The 17,310-nt window shown below is 43.2% G+C and overlaps 1 protein-coding gene across 2 annotated transcripts in view; it reads right to left on the reverse strand.

The window, feature by feature from the left end:
• scn5lab (sodium channel, voltage gated, type V-like, alpha b) overlaps positions 1–17,310 on the reverse strand; it is a 100,944-nt gene that overhangs the window by 17,058 nt on the left and 66,576 nt on the right. For both annotated transcript variants that reach the window (XM_076971290.1, XM_076971289.1), the window contains 2 exons: positions 11,653–12,153; positions 1,783–1,903 (listed from right to left, as the gene is read on the reverse strand). In XM_076971290.1, the coding sequence (XP_076827405.1) occupies positions 1,783–1,903; positions 11,653–12,153 (622 nt within the window). The remainder of the gene's footprint in view (positions 1–1,782; positions 1,904–11,652; positions 12,154–17,310) is intronic.

Genomic DNA, 17,310 nt, shown 5'->3' on the forward strand with positions numbered 1-17,310 from the left:
ATGTTGAGAGAATCATAATATGGAGTTAGTCAACGTTCACATCTGCTGCTCAGCTGCACAGCATGTCAGATGTGTTTTGCGAAAGATAAAGAAAAAAATACATTATTCATTATAATATATATATATATATATATATATATATATATATATATATATATATATATATATATATATATATATATATATGTGTGTGTGTGTGTGTGTGTGTGTGTGTGTGTGTGTGTGTGTGTGTGTGGGGGGGTTATACAAAGTGCTAAAGAAGAACTGTAGGATTTGGGTTTCATTAATAAATGAATATAGAATGCTGACAGAATAATTGACAGAAGCTTTTTGATTGGCAGCAGACCTCAGTTGATAGTTACTGTACGTATGTATATAGACACTGCATCTCTATAATCTGTTCCTCATCTACTTCCATATATGCTCATACAGTTGCAACAGCTCTTTTAGAGTCATGCTCTAACTGCCGATTGGCTACATCTGATTTGATTGGTGGATCGATAGTTGCTACAACAATGAATATCAAGCATCAGATTACCAGAAGCTTTTTTCATTACAGATAGGCATTTTGAGATCTTTGCTGACACAAGGCACTCAGTCTAATGCTCCCCTGCCCTTTCATAACGTTCCTTAATAATTTAATGCTTTACATTCATATTTTCTACTTAGAGGTGACAGTTAACAACACGAGCTGGATAAAGAACCATGCCCTTGCCACCGATGAGAATGGTGTTTGAGCTACACACACCATTGGACTTTTCTCATTAAAACTCACCAACCTCTTCATTATGAATGCCATACTAACCCTAGAGATGAGCCCTACTGACTCCCAGAACACCCTCAGTTCTGTGTTGTGTTGACACCACTAGTTATGTGAAGTATTTCTTCCAGATTTTAGGCCATGTCGACCTGATTGCATCAGGTAAGTGCTGCAGATATGTCGGTTCCGTTCTACCTCATCCTAGAGATGCTCTGAGGGATTTGGTACCGGTGGCTGGGGAGGTCACTGAAGTACACTGAACTCTTTATCCTGTTCATGGAAGCAGTCTGAGATGAGTTGTGCCCTATGACACGCCGCATTACATGGTGGAAGAAGGCTTCGTGAGATGGGTATACTGTGGCCATAAAGGGATACACATGGACAGCAGTTGAACTCAGATAGATTATCCGTGTTCAGTTGGCATTACGGGGCCCAATGTATGCACATAACACATTCCACATGCCATAGCTCGACAACCACCAGTTGAATTGCTGACACAATGCAGGTTGTGTGCACAGACCTATGCTGTTTATGCCAAATTATGACCTTGCCATGCAGCAGAAATTGAGATGTATGTTTTTATGCAATGCAGTGCCACCACCTTGGTCATTTACATGATTGAGCAGGAAGACAGGTTTTCATAATTAATGTGACCAGTGTGTATATCTAAAATCTCATTTGATTTTCTCATAATTCTCATAAATCTCATAATGTTTTTGTTTTTTGTTGTTGTTGTTGTTGTTACAGGAACTGTAAAGACATAAAGGTTTCACCCTGTGATTATTAAAAACACGATTTGAATTTAGACAAAAACATAAAAAAGAATCAATGTCTTTCTCTAGAAAAACTGCAAATAATATTAATAAAATACTGAATCTTGTTAGGTGTTACCATCAAGATTTTAATCATAAACTGTGTAACAATTTTCATGATAAACTTTCTTCTTAGCTGTTTTCAGCTGACTTACACTCTAAACTTCTAAACTGCCAGCCAGCCTTTCTAGAAGTCTCAAACACACTCACCATCAGGGAAGCAATTGTCAGGGTCCAGGTCTTCCTCTGCCATCTCAGAGTAGTCATCCTCCTCCTCTCCGGGCTTACCGAGGTCAACCGTGCTGCCCTCTGAAAGGCTGATGACATCACTCTGAAAGCCAGGAGAACCATTCAGTGTACCGATCGTGTCCATAACACTTCTAAATTACAGTTCTTACAAGGCTCTTCAACTGAGAGGTAAAAACAGCACCGATGGCAGGCAAGCTCAGGGTTTGCCCTGCTTCATGTGGCCTGAATGAAGAGTTGAATATTTCGCTGTGTCCTTTACAAGGAGTTTAGGAGAGATACAAGAAAACCATTTTAGTTCTAGTGTAGGCTATGCAACCCTTGACACCACTATTTAAAATCATAAGTCCTATAGCCCTGCTATGGACTACATGACCTGTTATTGATACAGTGCTTTGAAAAGGCAGTTTCATTGAATAGATACTTGGTGCTCTCCAAAGTGCATAAATGTTATAGTATATCTCCACTCGGGTTCTTGTATATTTTGTTACCGGTTTTGCAATTTAATCCCATTTATGGACAAAAATTATAAGATTAATTACAGTGGATGGGAGTAAATGCTATGCTAAATATTACTGCCCAACATTGGCACTCATTCTACTGAGGTTACCTCGGTTTCAGATGCTGAGAGCCAACACGGGCTCCTACGTTCACCATGTATGAACAGACCTTGTAAGCACAGCAGCTGCCTGCTTTTCCTGCGTATTTGCAGTGTTGTCATTTCACCACAGAGCCTTGGGACAGCACACATAGCTGATATTTATTTGGGCCAGGGGTTAGCACATGTCCGCCTGCACCTTTGGGACCCGTTTGGACCCCCATCAAGCATTGATTCTGCCACATCTGCCTGAACAAATCGCATGAGACGAAGGCTATTCAAGCTGCCGCGTGGCATCGTGGGACTGTTGATGCTTGTGTCTGCTGGAATCTGATCCCCCCCCCCCCCCCCCCCTCCCCCGCCCTCCCTTGTTTGTGAGACCCTCAGGGTGACAGTTGTGCCCCCTGACTTCCCTGGCACAATAAAAAGCTGACACCATGACAACATTGCTGGCCAGTGCCGCACTGCCCACAGGACACAGCTTGAGACGGAAGGTGGAGAACTTGGGTGGTGTCTCGCAACCCTAATTAGGGAAAGGCAGGAAATATTTCAACACCGCCTGCATCCTTTACATCCGCAGGTATTCATGCAACTTGACACTAATATGAACTGAAATGTATATATTGCACATATAGGCGTCGTCAGCTACGGTGTAACACAGTCGAGACCTGTTTTTGATCCAGATGTAGTCCACCTGCAGTGCTAAGTGCGATGCAAGGCTGCAGATTATGATGGAGGATGGCGTAGGTGTGGGGAGAGACAGGGAGGAGAAAAGCGAGGAGGAGACCGGGCAGTTGTGCAAATGACGTGCATCACTTTTGACATGTGGCTACTGGGTCGTGGCTCTGCACCAGATGCCCCAGTATCTGGGGAAAACATTTGTTCAAATATAACAAAGTAAGAAATTAACGTCATATCTGCGGTGATCTTATAGTTATTGTTGGTGGTCTTTTTACCCAGTTTGAAACTACATTTAAGCGATAGGAATGTCAAACAGAATCCTGTAGTTATACTGTAATTAGACTATGAAATAATCTTAAGAAAGTAGAAAAGGGCACAGGCAAGGAATGACACCCCCAATCTGCTTTTTTGTTTTAAATATGTTTTGTTTCTGTTATTTTGTATATTATCCACTGTTATATAATGTGCAGTGTATTCATTTTGAGATGTACTTGTGTTTTGAAGTTTAAACATAATGAGGTGATTAGTCCATTACATAAGAAGTAATAGTACAGGTGTTTAGGGAAGCCGAGAAGCTAAAGTCAGGTCACAGTTTATCCTGCTCTATCTGTGTATTCCTGTTCCATGCACTACACCGTTCATGCAAAAATAAAGCAATACAAATGAACTGAAGCAATGGTGTTTTCTAATTCATGGGAATGGAACCTAGGTTAACAATGGAACTAGCATGTATTAGCATGTGAACATGTAGCCACTGAGAGGCAGCTCTGTTTAAGTTGTATTGCAGTATTGCAAAAGTCTAACCTGAACCCTCACACACTTGTCTGGTGTGATTTGTTTTCGATTTTTCAAGTATGTTACATTTTTCTTTTACCATTTCTTGGTTATTCACCATCTTAGGATGGCAGAGTGCCTTTCTCTGCATCCTTAATGAGGGAAGATAAAGCTACATTCTTGGCATCCCCTCCTACAAGCCTGCGGTGTTCGAAAACCCTGCTGAGAGGAGCCAAGGCTTTAAACCATCTCACGCCGCACTCACCTGTCCTCTCAGGCCACAGGCCTCCTCCTCTAACAATAAACAGAGGCCTGTGGCAAGCCAACCTTTACTCCAATTACATACACACATTGGAGGCTTTGGGGATCAGTTTTCCCATCTACCTCTGCAGACTTTGAGAGACAAATGAAAACTCTCCCATTGTATGACTTAATGTGATTGAACTGTAATAGAACACGGTTTCAGAGTGCACTCAATAGAGTAGTAATAATACAGCGCACGGCATATGATGATGTCATTGCCAGTCATACATAACGGCTTTCAGTCAGTCCTTTGTGTAGGTGAGCGTGATGTCAGTGGCGCTCAGCTCATCCTTATATGAAGCCTATGACAGCTTTATAGCATATAGACTTTACACCCCCCCTCCAGTTTGTGGCCTACCCTGGCAGAACATGCATGAATCCCCCCGTTGAGCATGGTAGAGTTGCACATTCCAGCACCTCTGACCACCACATAAGCCCTATAAATATCGTCCCAAAGGGACTTGGGCCTGTGATGTGGCATTCACACTGGAACCCAATGAAATCAAACCTCCAGGCAAATGTATAGCTGCCTGGATCAGGGCTGATCAGCACAGCATTTGGGCAGCAGTTTACACCTGGGCAAAGACGGCTGAAGACAGCAGGCTGTAATAAATAAGGATGGCTGAAGACAGCAGCCAATAAAATTACCCAACACGAAATCCCTCTGCTTAAGTCTGATCTTCCATGACCTGTGAAAAAAAATGATATCGAATTACTCCACCAGAGATGGTGGAGTACCATAGTATGAGATGTTTTGGACTCAACGGGCCTGGGTAGCTATGCCAAAACAATAAATAAACATCACAGGCCAAGTGATACTCTACAGAGTACTAAAACAATAATACAATCAAATGAGATCTTGCAATCAGATTATCCGAAACAACAGCCTTACTATACAGCATTCCACCTCAGTCAGCATAGTCCATAACCACTCCATAGTCCATAACCACTGTGTATTTTGCCTGATTATGGAACGTGCTTATGATCTAATTTGCACAGAGTTCTGCTCATGGTGCCATGGTGAATCTAACACAATACCAATTTTTCGGGGCTATAGGTTTTGTGGCTAATGTACCGTTCATAAGTTGAATATTTCATAAATCATAATGTAATTGTTTTCGATCTTTGATGGTAGTAATAACAAACTGAATACTAATAACACTTGAATAGCCATGTGATAGGCCACATGATTCAACCATTTTCAACAAACTGGTAGAAGTTGCAAGTAAGGAAAACTTCAATTCATTAAATAACTTAATCATCAAATCACCACTCTAATCATCTTAGCCTAAACAAATAATCACACAAAGCCAAATTATGTTTATCTGAGCAGAAAAATAAAATAAAATACATCTCTATATATATTTGTATAGGTCATCTAGATCTGAACAGCATGGCCATTTCTAGGAATGGTTCTGTTCTGGAAAGAATGAGCAGGTACAGTAAGCAAAGTAGACCTGGGCTGCAGGTGCACTTCATGAATGTGCATGTGGACACAAATCGGAGGGCAGATGTAGACATGTTGCCACGGGCTCTAATGGGCTCTTGCCTCTGCTTTGGATGATGTGAGCTCCAATCAGGCTTCTTTGACTTCTATCTTCGACTAAAGCTTGTAAAAAATGTCCAGCTACATTCTTCGGTTCAGGGACAGTGCAAGCAGGAACCCGCTGAGGGAGGACCGAACTCAGTTAGTCAGCCTGCACCATAAGGCATCACTGCATCGTTTGTTCAACAGGACAAAAGTAACAAAAAAGTAAACTGATGACACCGGGACTCTTTTACATTATGCATATGCGGTTTATTTTAGTAAAGTGGAGTTTGGTCTAGCATGGGGCTTGGAAGGAGGCGCTTATTAGATGCAGAGGAGTTCTGTGGCTTGTCGCTATGTTACCATCTCAACCCTCATCCCCTTTCTCCTGAGACAAGGGCAGGATGTAGTTCAGGTTAGGAGGAGCTCTTTTTGGTTGCGATGCTCATGACATTATGAGGAGACGGTGTCTTTCTCCTGCTGTGGTGCGTTCATGAGGAAACCCTGTGTGGTTCACTTCTCAACATCTTAAGTTATTTGAGGACAGTACAAATCTTTAAGTGCAGTACACTAGATTCTTGTTCTTATAAGAAATTTTAGCTCTGCAGCAGGACATTTATGTGTATGTGTATGTGCGTCTATGCAAATGTGGACATGTGCCTATGAGTATAGGTGAGAGAGAGAGAGAGAGAGAGAGAGAGAGAGAGAGAGAGAGAGAGAGAGAGAGAGAGAGAGAGCTCACAGCGTTAGCAGATATAATGCACTCCAGATTGGGGATGCCCAAATAGCCAAAGAAGCTAGAAGGCAGAAAAAACCCACTGCTGTAGAGCACAGAACGAGAGGCAGACTGGACCGAAAGCAGAAGCAACTCAGAGGAGCTAGCAGGGTTGGAGGGGCTGCAGGTGCACTAGCAGATAAAAGAGAGAGAGAGAGGGGGGAGGAGGACAGGTAAACGAAAAGATAAAAGACACAGAGTGAGACAGAATGAGGCAGAACAGGTGTAGAGCAACATTAAAGTGAGAGGACAAACATCGGCTGGCTTGGGAAAGCTGTCTAGTCACAGGTGCTCACGCAGCAGCAGGAGCCTGGTCACGGGCCCCAGCTGGGGACAGAACCGCGCAGGACGGCCTAGATTAGGCTCCCAGCCTGACCAAGACCCGCTTTCTGTGCGGTCAGCAGAAACACAGTGCTGTTACTGCTGTTTCTCAGTAATGTTTCACAGTTATCACAGATATATAGAGGTCTCGTTATGGGACGTGTGGTTCCTACTATTTCAGTGGGCACTCTGGAATTCAACACTCACAAAATTGTAAACTCAGGTCTTGATAGTCAGCGTTGTTTGGGCAATTGTCCATTTGAATGTAACACAGCAACCTTGTCTGAATACCAAGTCCGTACAAAGGTGTGTTGTATATGTTTATGGAGGGGTTTTGAGTTGCTCTCTTTTAATCTCATGCAGATTTCTGTATTATGTGATGGCATATGTCACTTTTATAGATGCACTATTGCTTCGGTTTAGAAAAATCTAAAGGCAAGTTCTCAAACCTTGGTTAGTGTGACAGAATGACAGTTCTTTAGCCTGCTTATTTGAATGCAGTACTCAGAACAACTTAGTGCCTAAACTGGCAATGTAAACTGAAAATGTTAAACTGACTGTGTAGATTGTTATCATGCTGTGTCTAATTGGACCTGAAATAAATGTAGTAAATCATCACACTAGCCAATAAGTGGACACTGCACTCTCCACACTGTACGACTCTTAACTGCTCCACACTACAGTACAGGAAAAGAAAAAAGACTCCCTACATAAAAAACAATGTCCTGTGTAAGCTAGGCAAACTCATGGGCGTTAATAGCAGGGCCAGACTGAAATGAGTTACTTTTGCTTCTCAAACTAAATTAAGGATCTTAATGTATGTTTCACATGAACATTACATACGTTTTTAGAATTTTTCTATAATGTATGGTTTTAAAGTGACAGGGCAATACAATTTTTTATTATATATGATTATATATAATTAGTCATAGAAATTAACTTTTATGGACAATGTGTATGGGTGTACAATGTATGTGTGTTCAATGTATGGGTTTTGCCTTATTTGGCCTCTGGAAAATACAGTAGTCGGCCAATATAGTTGGGATTCAGTTTCCTTGATACCACATTTCCATACTATACATAATGTCACATAAATATACTATAACAATAACCTATGGGTGAAATTCTAAAAACATATTAGGATTCAGAATGCAAATCTACACAACATTTTTTTGCAGGAAGCAAAATCATTATTGGTCAGTGTTTTCAAAAGTGTATTTGTTCAAAAATTATTTCACTCTGTAGATGCATTCATTACACACACAAACATTCAAAATAGTGAGCTATGGTTAAATAGCACATCCCTTAACACACTACTGTGACAGGTATTTAATTAAATAATAACCACATAAATAAGTGGTTATTAAATTATCCATCAGTAATATTAAATACTCCTCCTGGATTTGCACCAGCGGTTAGTATGAAAGGAATGTGTTAGTTCACTTATTTGGACCTTTGCGTCCACTCAAAAGAAGTCTACAAAAGTGTGTGTGTGTAGGGTGTGGGTGTGTTTGTGTGTGTGAGGGAGAGAGGGAGCTCAGCTCTGTCAGTGTGCGGTCATGTCGATCTGCGCGGTCTGTGCTGAGAGGGGATGTACAGGAGAGAGAGATGCTGAGAGGGGAATCTGTTTGTCTTCCGTCTGTGTAAACTCCCCAGCACTGCACCCTAAGAAACGTGTCCTTTATGAAAGAGTGCCGCCCTGGCGAAGGTCCTCCTCTTACACAACCGGGGTCACGTGGGGGTGAGGGTCTGACAGCACATGCTGGCACCACCGGCAGGGCTGACGTGAGGAGCAGCAGGGGCCCGGGCTGACCTCTGATCCACTGATGGCTCTAAGAAGAGAGCATGTGTGGTTTTTGAGCCATGGGGCGTGTCTCTCTGCCACTCACGCCCAATCAGAAGCAGTTACAGATCCAGATCCAGAAACATTCAGTGTGGTCCAAGGTGTGTCTTTCACATATGTGCCAATTACAATTTATCCACATGCTGTATCTATTGATTTCACAATGCAGTTTAAAATCGTGTTTGACCTTATATTTCTATATTTAAAAACGTTTTCTTCCTGAGCTTCATGGGGATAAATTCTTAGAGCCAATTTCTAATAATAAAACCTGACCATATCTAAAATAATTGTTTTCTGCAAAGTAAATTGAGATGCATCATTAATTTTTCCTTTTTTTCTCTTTTTCTTAAATTTTGAGGCTTTTGCAAGCAGTGTCTACTAAAAGCAAAATGGCTCTGGAGAAAGCCAAACAAATCAGAAGAGAAAATAGCTTTCCTGCGTGGGTGTTCTGAATTGCAATCCATGTGGAGAAAAAGCACCATCCTGCCTGATAGCCACTTATTAGCCTCTCTGTGCTTGGTCCTCTGGCCAGCGGAGGAGAGAACCCCACACCGCCCTGGAGGTGGAGAGTTAGAGAGACGAAGACAGAGAGGAAGCAGCCGAAGACTAGACAGTCTTGCCTCGAGGGGGGATTGTCTGTATCTCTGTAAACCCGAATTGCAGTACAAGGGTGACTGTGGCCAATCTCGATCCAAGCACACACACCTCACTGGTCCCACACTGTTGCCTTTAATGGACATCTAGGCACAGCTCTCCACTGTCTGGGAGTGCTTTAGAAGGGTGCTGTTATCCCTCATATACTGATCATACACTGATCTAGTAAGGCAGCTTTAACTTGATTGGTGAGTCTGCCATTATTACATTTACAGCACTGCACTTTGAATCACCATACATGTTATGTAGGTGCTGGCATGATTCAGAGATCAGACATAAAATGTATATTTTTTCACACTTTATTCTGGGCCTATATAAAATGCAATAGTAGGCGTGGCCATAAGTGAGGGGGAAGTGAGGTCGCGAGTCTTCCATGCATGCATTCATCCTGAGAAGCCTGGCGTGGTGCACCTGAAGAACATGAAGGCAGTTCTCAGCGAGGGGGGGAGGTCTTCTGAACCTGCAGCTGTCTACCGCAAGTTCACAATCACTCTCAGGTTGTGCTTGAGTGCAGTCAATCACAGAGCCAATTTGCTGGAGCAGCCAGAACTTTACTGCCCAACTCTTATTACACAGCGTAAACACGGAATGCACTCAGTCTAAACTAAGACAGGTCCACTCCTGCTATATCAATGACAATATGTAGCAATATGTTTAGCTAAGACTGATATCTCCATTTTTAGGTGTGTAAAATATTCCAATTGCACAACTGCAGGACTTTTTTTTTACCTTGTGTGTGAACAGATTACATAGGGAGCCCTTGGGTTTTTGTCTTGTAGAGATCATCAAAAGAACTAACAGAGGAAACAAAGAGGCACCATCCAGTTTCACAAGCTGCTTATTGTCCATAGAGCAGGTGGCCAAAACGCAGCATCATTAAATCAGGGAAACCTGACCTGCTGAGAGCCTATCAGTCAATAATATGTTAGGCAAATGGACATCAGGTGAGGTCTGTATGATTTATCTGTTCCCAGTGGACCTGATAATGCCTCAGGACCAGGAAGAAAGGTGGGATTCTGATGTTCCAATATAATACATCCATAAACTAAGCTTATGGCATTGCGAGAGTATATATATATATATATATATATATATATATATATATATATATATATATATATATATATATATATATATTTATATATATATATAATTTTTAACTAACTCTCGCAATATACACACACACACACACACACACACACACACACACACACACACACACAGAGTATATAGCGGAGCAAGGAAAGACCTGCTGAAGATGGTGCATGCTGAAGACAGACAGCTGTGGACCACTCTGCTGACTTATTGAGTAATTGGGCTTAAATGTATTTAATATGTAGTTTGGTTGTACTTGATTGTGTGTATGTGTAATTGTTGGTCCCGTTAGGTTTGTAGGAATGTGTATGTTGTCTTTTTGTTATCACACCCCATCCTCCCTGTTAGGTTCAGTTCCCTTTTCTGCTTGTTCTGTGTTTGGATCATTTTAAACGCCAAGTTGTTGAAAAAAAATGCTACTCTCTGGTTCTTATATATGTATCATATATATATATATATGTTTTATATAAATATATAAACTTGCGTTAGAGTTAGAGCTAGAGCTAGAGGAGAGTTAGAGCAGAGTGTACTCTAGCATCTAGAAGATGTAGAGATTGCATGTAAGTACATAAGGTTTCCAGAGAAACAGAATGTGTCACACAGAGGTCCTTTATCAGTTTGTACACATATATAAAGTATATAAAATAGCAAATTTCATAATAGCAATTAAACGTAGAGCACCTGTTATAAGTAGAAAGCCATTGACAGCCATCGAAAGGGGCACTGTACATGCTAGTTCTCTGCAGTGTGTCTAACAGCTCTCACCTGTGCACTGTGGTGGATTCCAATGTGTCAAGTGCACTTGGCATGCGCAGGCCAGACAGTGAAGAGGTGACTAATGAATTATCCCGTTTAAGACTTGGCATTCATCCAGCACACAGAACACAAGGGCGGCATGTTTACCAAAATGTTGGGGTTAAAACACTTATTCATCCCACTAAGTACTTGAAGTGTCTCATTAAATATGAGTTCAGATGCTTAGATAAAATCTCATAAATGGAAGTCTAGACACAGGAGGACATGTAGTCTGAGTGCTTACGGTAAGAACAATAAGTATTTTCCCATTAGCAGACTGGCCAGCCTCTGAATATGCACATATGTCAGCCTGTTAACCTAATCCACAGTGAAGTCCCAGGTGAGTCTCAAACAACAGACTACTTACAGTACAGCATGTAAGACATTTCTGCGAGTGCCCACCTTCAGGAGCAACTCTGAAAACAAAACGACCTCATGCACTTTCTGCCTCGGGTCGTCTTACTCACCGGCTTGGTCTCTGCTTCCTCCTCTTCCTCTTCTTCCTCCTCCTCCTCCTCCTCCTCCTCCTCGGAGCTATCGCTGGCCTCGTCATCGTCGTCCTCCTCGGGGAACTCCACGTCTGACTCGCCGGGTGCAATGGGAACGCTGATGGTCAGGTTAGGGTTGGTCATGTAGCTGTCGTCGATGGCGGTGGGGGCGGTGCCCTTGTCGGGGGCGTGGTCGGGGGCGTGTCCGACGGCGCCCGCCGTGCCGTTGCCCTCGGCCCGCTGCGCCTGCTGGCTGAGGCGTTTCAGCTTCAGCATGGACCGCGCCTCCTTGGCCTTCTGGCGCCGACGCTTGAAGTTTCCGTTGAAGAAGTCACAGAGGGCCCGGCGCAGCCAGCCCACGCCCCTCTGCAGACGCGCGATGGCGATCTGCAGGTTGTTCATCTCGCCGTCCTCGTCCGGCGCAGAGAGGTTGTCCGCGCTGAAAGAGCTGAGCAGCAGGGCCAGGAAGAGGTTCAGCACCTGGAGGGGGTCCACACACAGTTCATGAGGACCTCCCAAAATGGGTTTGGGGGGTGGGGGGAGTGGGAGAGGGTGAATTTTGGTGGTTGACGAAATCTCTCGGTCTTAGACTCACACTGAAGAAAACCCTGGACAGAGTCCACACACTGCAGAAAGAGCCACAGTGCGGGGTACTGGGAGAACTGGGACAACAGGCATTTCAGGCAAGGCACTAAGTGCTAGCAGCAGTGCTAGCATTGTTAAACAGCAGGTGGGGATGAGGAGCTGGTTTTAAATGTCATATCCAACTTTGGCACTCGCTGAGGGGGTAAAAAAAAAAAACTACGTTCAATAGACAACCATGTGTGTGGGTGTCTGTATGTGAACATGTAGTTAGTTTTGTGTGTGTGTGTGTGTGTGTGTGTGTGTGTGTGTGTGTGTGGAGGGGCAGAGTCTGATTAAGCAGGCACAGCAACCACATCCTCTATCACGGAATGCTGTTGCTTTGGTAATCAAACGATAACTATGCATGCTGTTCCAATTTCCTCTCAGTAATTATACATAGTTATGAATGAAAGCTACCTACAAGAACCATTAAATCCAACAATATAAGACTAAGAATTGTCTGATAGTCTTAAGGTTTAAGTTCTTTTTTCCTTTTTATTATCTAGCCAGTAATAGTCATGATCAACTCCTACTTGCTACATGAGTCTAGGGACTGTTAGTCTACACTGTGCTCCCTCTGAGCTACATTAAGACACTCATATGCATATTTTGCTATACAGCTATACAGGAGAGCATGGACTACACAGTTCTTATATGTGGACTGGCAGTGTTGCCAACATCCTGGACAGGGGAAGGAAATGAGCTGTTGTTGTCACCCAGAGACCAGAGCCAGTTGGTCTGCTGGCCATGGATGGATGATAGGAGGCACCATTCCTAACCAGCTGTGCTACACAAGCGGGCCTGAGAGTCCAATTCTGTAAGTGTAAAAGGTGAAAGGCATAAAAACATCATAAATCTTCAAAGTGTTTAATGACATTCTATGAAATATGACTTTAAACATCAATATGGGTTTTAAAGATAAACTTACAAGCTGAGACCATTTCTCTGACTCACTCCCTCTCTCTCTCTCTCTCTCTCTCTCTCTCTCTCTCTCTCTCTCTCTCTCTCTCATTCTCTCTCTCTCACACACACACACACACGCACACACACACACACACACACACACACACACACACACACACACACACACACACACACACACACACACACACACAAGCCAGAGGCTGAGTGAAACACTGTGAAACATACCATATGGCTAAACGAGCTTAATTAAAGTTCTCCCCTCCGTAGAAAGTGGGAGCAGGTGCCCTATCGGGTATCTGCGGGCTGCTGCCGTTGCCATGGCAGCGCATTGTTTCAGTCACCTGCACAAAAGGGGTTCTGTGGTCATGTGGTCTCATGCAATGTTTTCATTGTCTGGGCCTTTTAGTCGCAGGTTATCGGTACAGCCAGGAAAGTGCTACTGAAGGAAGAATCGCACTGCTATCAAAACCACCGTGCAAAGAGGGTAACTGAATCTCTGTATGTTGGTTAATGTGATTCTCTTATCTATCTCAAAAGTATTCTATCATGCCATTAATGCCAAAAGCAACATGCATGAAAACACTAATGGAGAAGACTGCTAAGCCAAAACACGGAGTTGAAAGAGAACTGACATGTGAGCGAGAGAATTACTAAACATTGAAGACATTTACATACTTAAGCCTCATTCTCCAGTGCTGTCCTTTAATATGCTTTATTACAACTTTTACAAAGTTAGATAAAGGAAAAATAACTAAAGAAATACAGCCCCAGAAAGCAGGGCTGTTATCAGGTGTCCAGAGCTGCCAGCTACGTCCTGTCCAGCTGTTCCCCAGAGACACGTTTGTCAGGGGGGCCAGGCGGTGGCTAAGACCCTCCCCCACACCAATCCTTTCAGCTGCATCTCTCGCTGGCCCTGACAGAAGTCATTAGGATCCTGTACCCTCTATTTTCTATCCCAGTGATCAGAGCTCCCAACACAGGCACTAAGGATTGCTGCTCATGGGGAACATCTCAAATGTTCACCTGGCTCCTAGTGTACACACATGGCTACTTCACCAGGCCACTTGGTGATTTACTTTAAATGACAGCTTTGGCTTTTTAAATTATTAAAATACATAAGCATTTCTGTAATTTTTTTTAGGCAAACCTGTGGACATAGTTTAATACGCAACTGCAACTGTTTTGTTAACGGTTATGATTTTGGTGGATACTGTACATGGAGGTATATTCACATGTATTTATGACCTGCCCGCATGCCTTTAATCCCAATGTACACCTTTACCAACAAAAATGTCACATGAAGACAAACACATAAGCTAAAATCTCCATATAGCTCTTCAGTTACATGTCCTTGGCGTATCGGTTTGCAGCTCAGTGCTACTTAATTCTGCTGTAAATGGTAAATTATTCGTAGGCCTCTTGTTGAGTCTTCAGTTACTGAGATGCTCTGGATGACCATGGCCAGACACAGAGAGGTCACAGAGTCTGGGGTGAAGGACACCAGGGTCAAAGGTTCCTCTCAATTACAGCAGGATATAAAGTACACCTAACAGGCTTCAATTACATCCCAAACCTCTCTCTCTTTCTCTCTCTCTCTCTCTCTCTCTCTCTCTCTCTCTCTCTCACACACACACACACACACACACACACACACACACACACACACACACACACACACACTTATTATTCAGTGTTTCACTTTCAAAGTAATTATATTTACCACGTTTTATTATGTTTTTATTACTTATCACAATTTTATTCAGTTTTTCTGGAAACTTATTTAAAGCATTCCACCATAAGTTCAGCTAAGGCTTGTGTTCACACTAATGCACACACTAAATGTATTTGGGTTCACCTTCCAGCTGTCCTATCTTTTGTTCATGGACCTGGGTCCTGGAGGTTGTGTTGGGCCGTGTTTTTGTCGGTAGTCACTTCCTGCCCTGGCTCTAAGAGCAGCAGCACTCAGTTAAGTGACTGTACTGCTGAAGTGAACTCTGTGTACTTCTGAGAACTGCAAGGTGCTCGGTGTAAGTACTAACTGTGCGACCTGCTGTTAGCAAAGATGTGGTGCCATGTTTAGCCAGATGGTACTGCTGTGCAGTAACGAAGAGATATAACACTGCAACAACAGCAATAGGAGAACATGACAATAACATGGCCACAACTTGGTGTAAAATTGAGCACAAATACATGAAAAGTAATCCATCATGGTCACTAAATTCTGTTGTTTAAATATGAAAACTTGTACTGAATCACAAATATTAACTGAAACTGAATATATAATTGGAACATGGCTGTCATGTATTGGTTAGAGCAGGAGTCTGCTCCTCTGCACACAGCTGTAACTGAGAAGGTCCTGCTCACCAGTGGAGTCTGAGGCAGCCTGGAGCATGTCGAGCGCACGAGCCTTTGTGATAACATCTCTGGATAATGTTTCTTGTTTGTTCTCCAACCAGTGTCTTAGACTTGGCCCGTCTCCCGTTGGACTCTTTTGTCTTTGACAGGTTCTCAGTTCATGAAAAATGGTGCGTATAATGGGGAAACCCTGTGTTACAAACGCTGCCTCAAGCCCACCAGTGGTGTCCAGCATCCGATGGACACCACTGTCCTCTAGATGTGAGCGGTAATGGCCATTGATAAGACAGAGGCAGGGCTGCTCAATAAACCCATGGAGAGTTCACAGGCAACAGGAACCAGACTCCCCGGGACACTGACATCACACACACACACAATTTTGCCCAGTTCAAAATTAACATAGCACACATACTGTACATTGCATGATATTGAGGAAGACCAAACTGTGCTATTATGTCACTACAGGTGCATACTAAATAATGCACACTGGGCTTTCTTAAATGTTTAGGCGGCTTTTAATTGTTTATTCCGATAAACATAACCCAGGCTGTATTTTTCGGTTAAAGTAACAATGTCGTGGAGGTCAGGTTTGTTTTGAAGAACTCGTCCTGTAGGCAACAGGAAACGATAAACTCATTCTGATCGCGCTGACCCACTGGGTTCAGAACGGCCGAAGCTTCCACACGATCGATGTGTTTATTTCCTTTTGACAAAGACTGGCCTAGCAGTCTAGAACCTCCCATTGCTGGGCAGGCATGGTCAATACTGATCTCTTACACAGGATTATTCCTAATGCTTAAGCTCTAACCATGTGGTGAGACAGGATTTATGTTTCAAACAGATGTGAATGCATTGTAAGGCTCATGCGAACACAATCCCTCCGAAAACATGAAAAATTAAGGGCCTAAAAAAATAGAAAAATGAAAATATAAAGGCTGGCGAAGACGGGGCATCATACAGCGATGTTTTAAGAGCAAGGAACATGGCCAGTCCAAAGCTCTTCCCCTTAACAACAAGGAGTGTCCTTTTTTCTAGCAAAGCCAAGGCCCTTACTGGGAATAAATCACAGCCTGGTCACCAACGTGGCATTTCAATATGTGAGATGACTCCCCTGCCCTCCTTTTGGCCTTGGTTCACCAGTGTTGATGACACTAGACATCAGAGCCTTTGCCTTCACTCCCGTGGATCCGAGTGTTGATGATATTAGACATCAGAGCCTTTGCCTTCACTCCCGTGGTTCACCAGGGCTTAAAAAAGCACAAGATCCATCCATTTCAACTGGAAAAAATAATACCAATTGCTCTGATTCCACCTGAGCCCACCCCATTTACCTAATTGGGCCGTTAACTGCGTGATACAGCTTTCACTTTCAATGCTGCACACAATTTGAAGGGAACTACTAAAGCCAGAATGAAAAAAAGAGCATACAGTGAATCAGACCAATGAGGATATCCACTGTGATTATAGTGTCTGTATGACGAGCAGCTCTCTCTGCTTGTATAGGAGAGAAGCTAGTGCAGTGCAGCAGCATACGGTGGGCAGGCTGGTTTGGGAGACGCACGCAGGCAGGACTGAACGCAGGACTGAACGCAGGACTGAATGCAGGACTGAACGCAGGACTGAACGCAGGACTGCTTCAACACTGGCCATGTGGGGGAGATTAGCTGGGCGTGGAGCACAAAACAGACAAATTAGGTATGTTCAAAGGACCAAAGGGGGGTGAGCGACAAAGCC

This window comes from Brachyhypopomus gauderio, chromosome 13 (genome assembly GCF_052324685.1).
Source record: "Brachyhypopomus gauderio isolate BG-103 chromosome 13, BGAUD_0.2, whole genome shotgun sequence".
Classification (NCBI taxonomy): domain Eukaryota; kingdom Metazoa; phylum Chordata; class Actinopteri; order Gymnotiformes; family Hypopomidae; genus Brachyhypopomus; species Brachyhypopomus gauderio.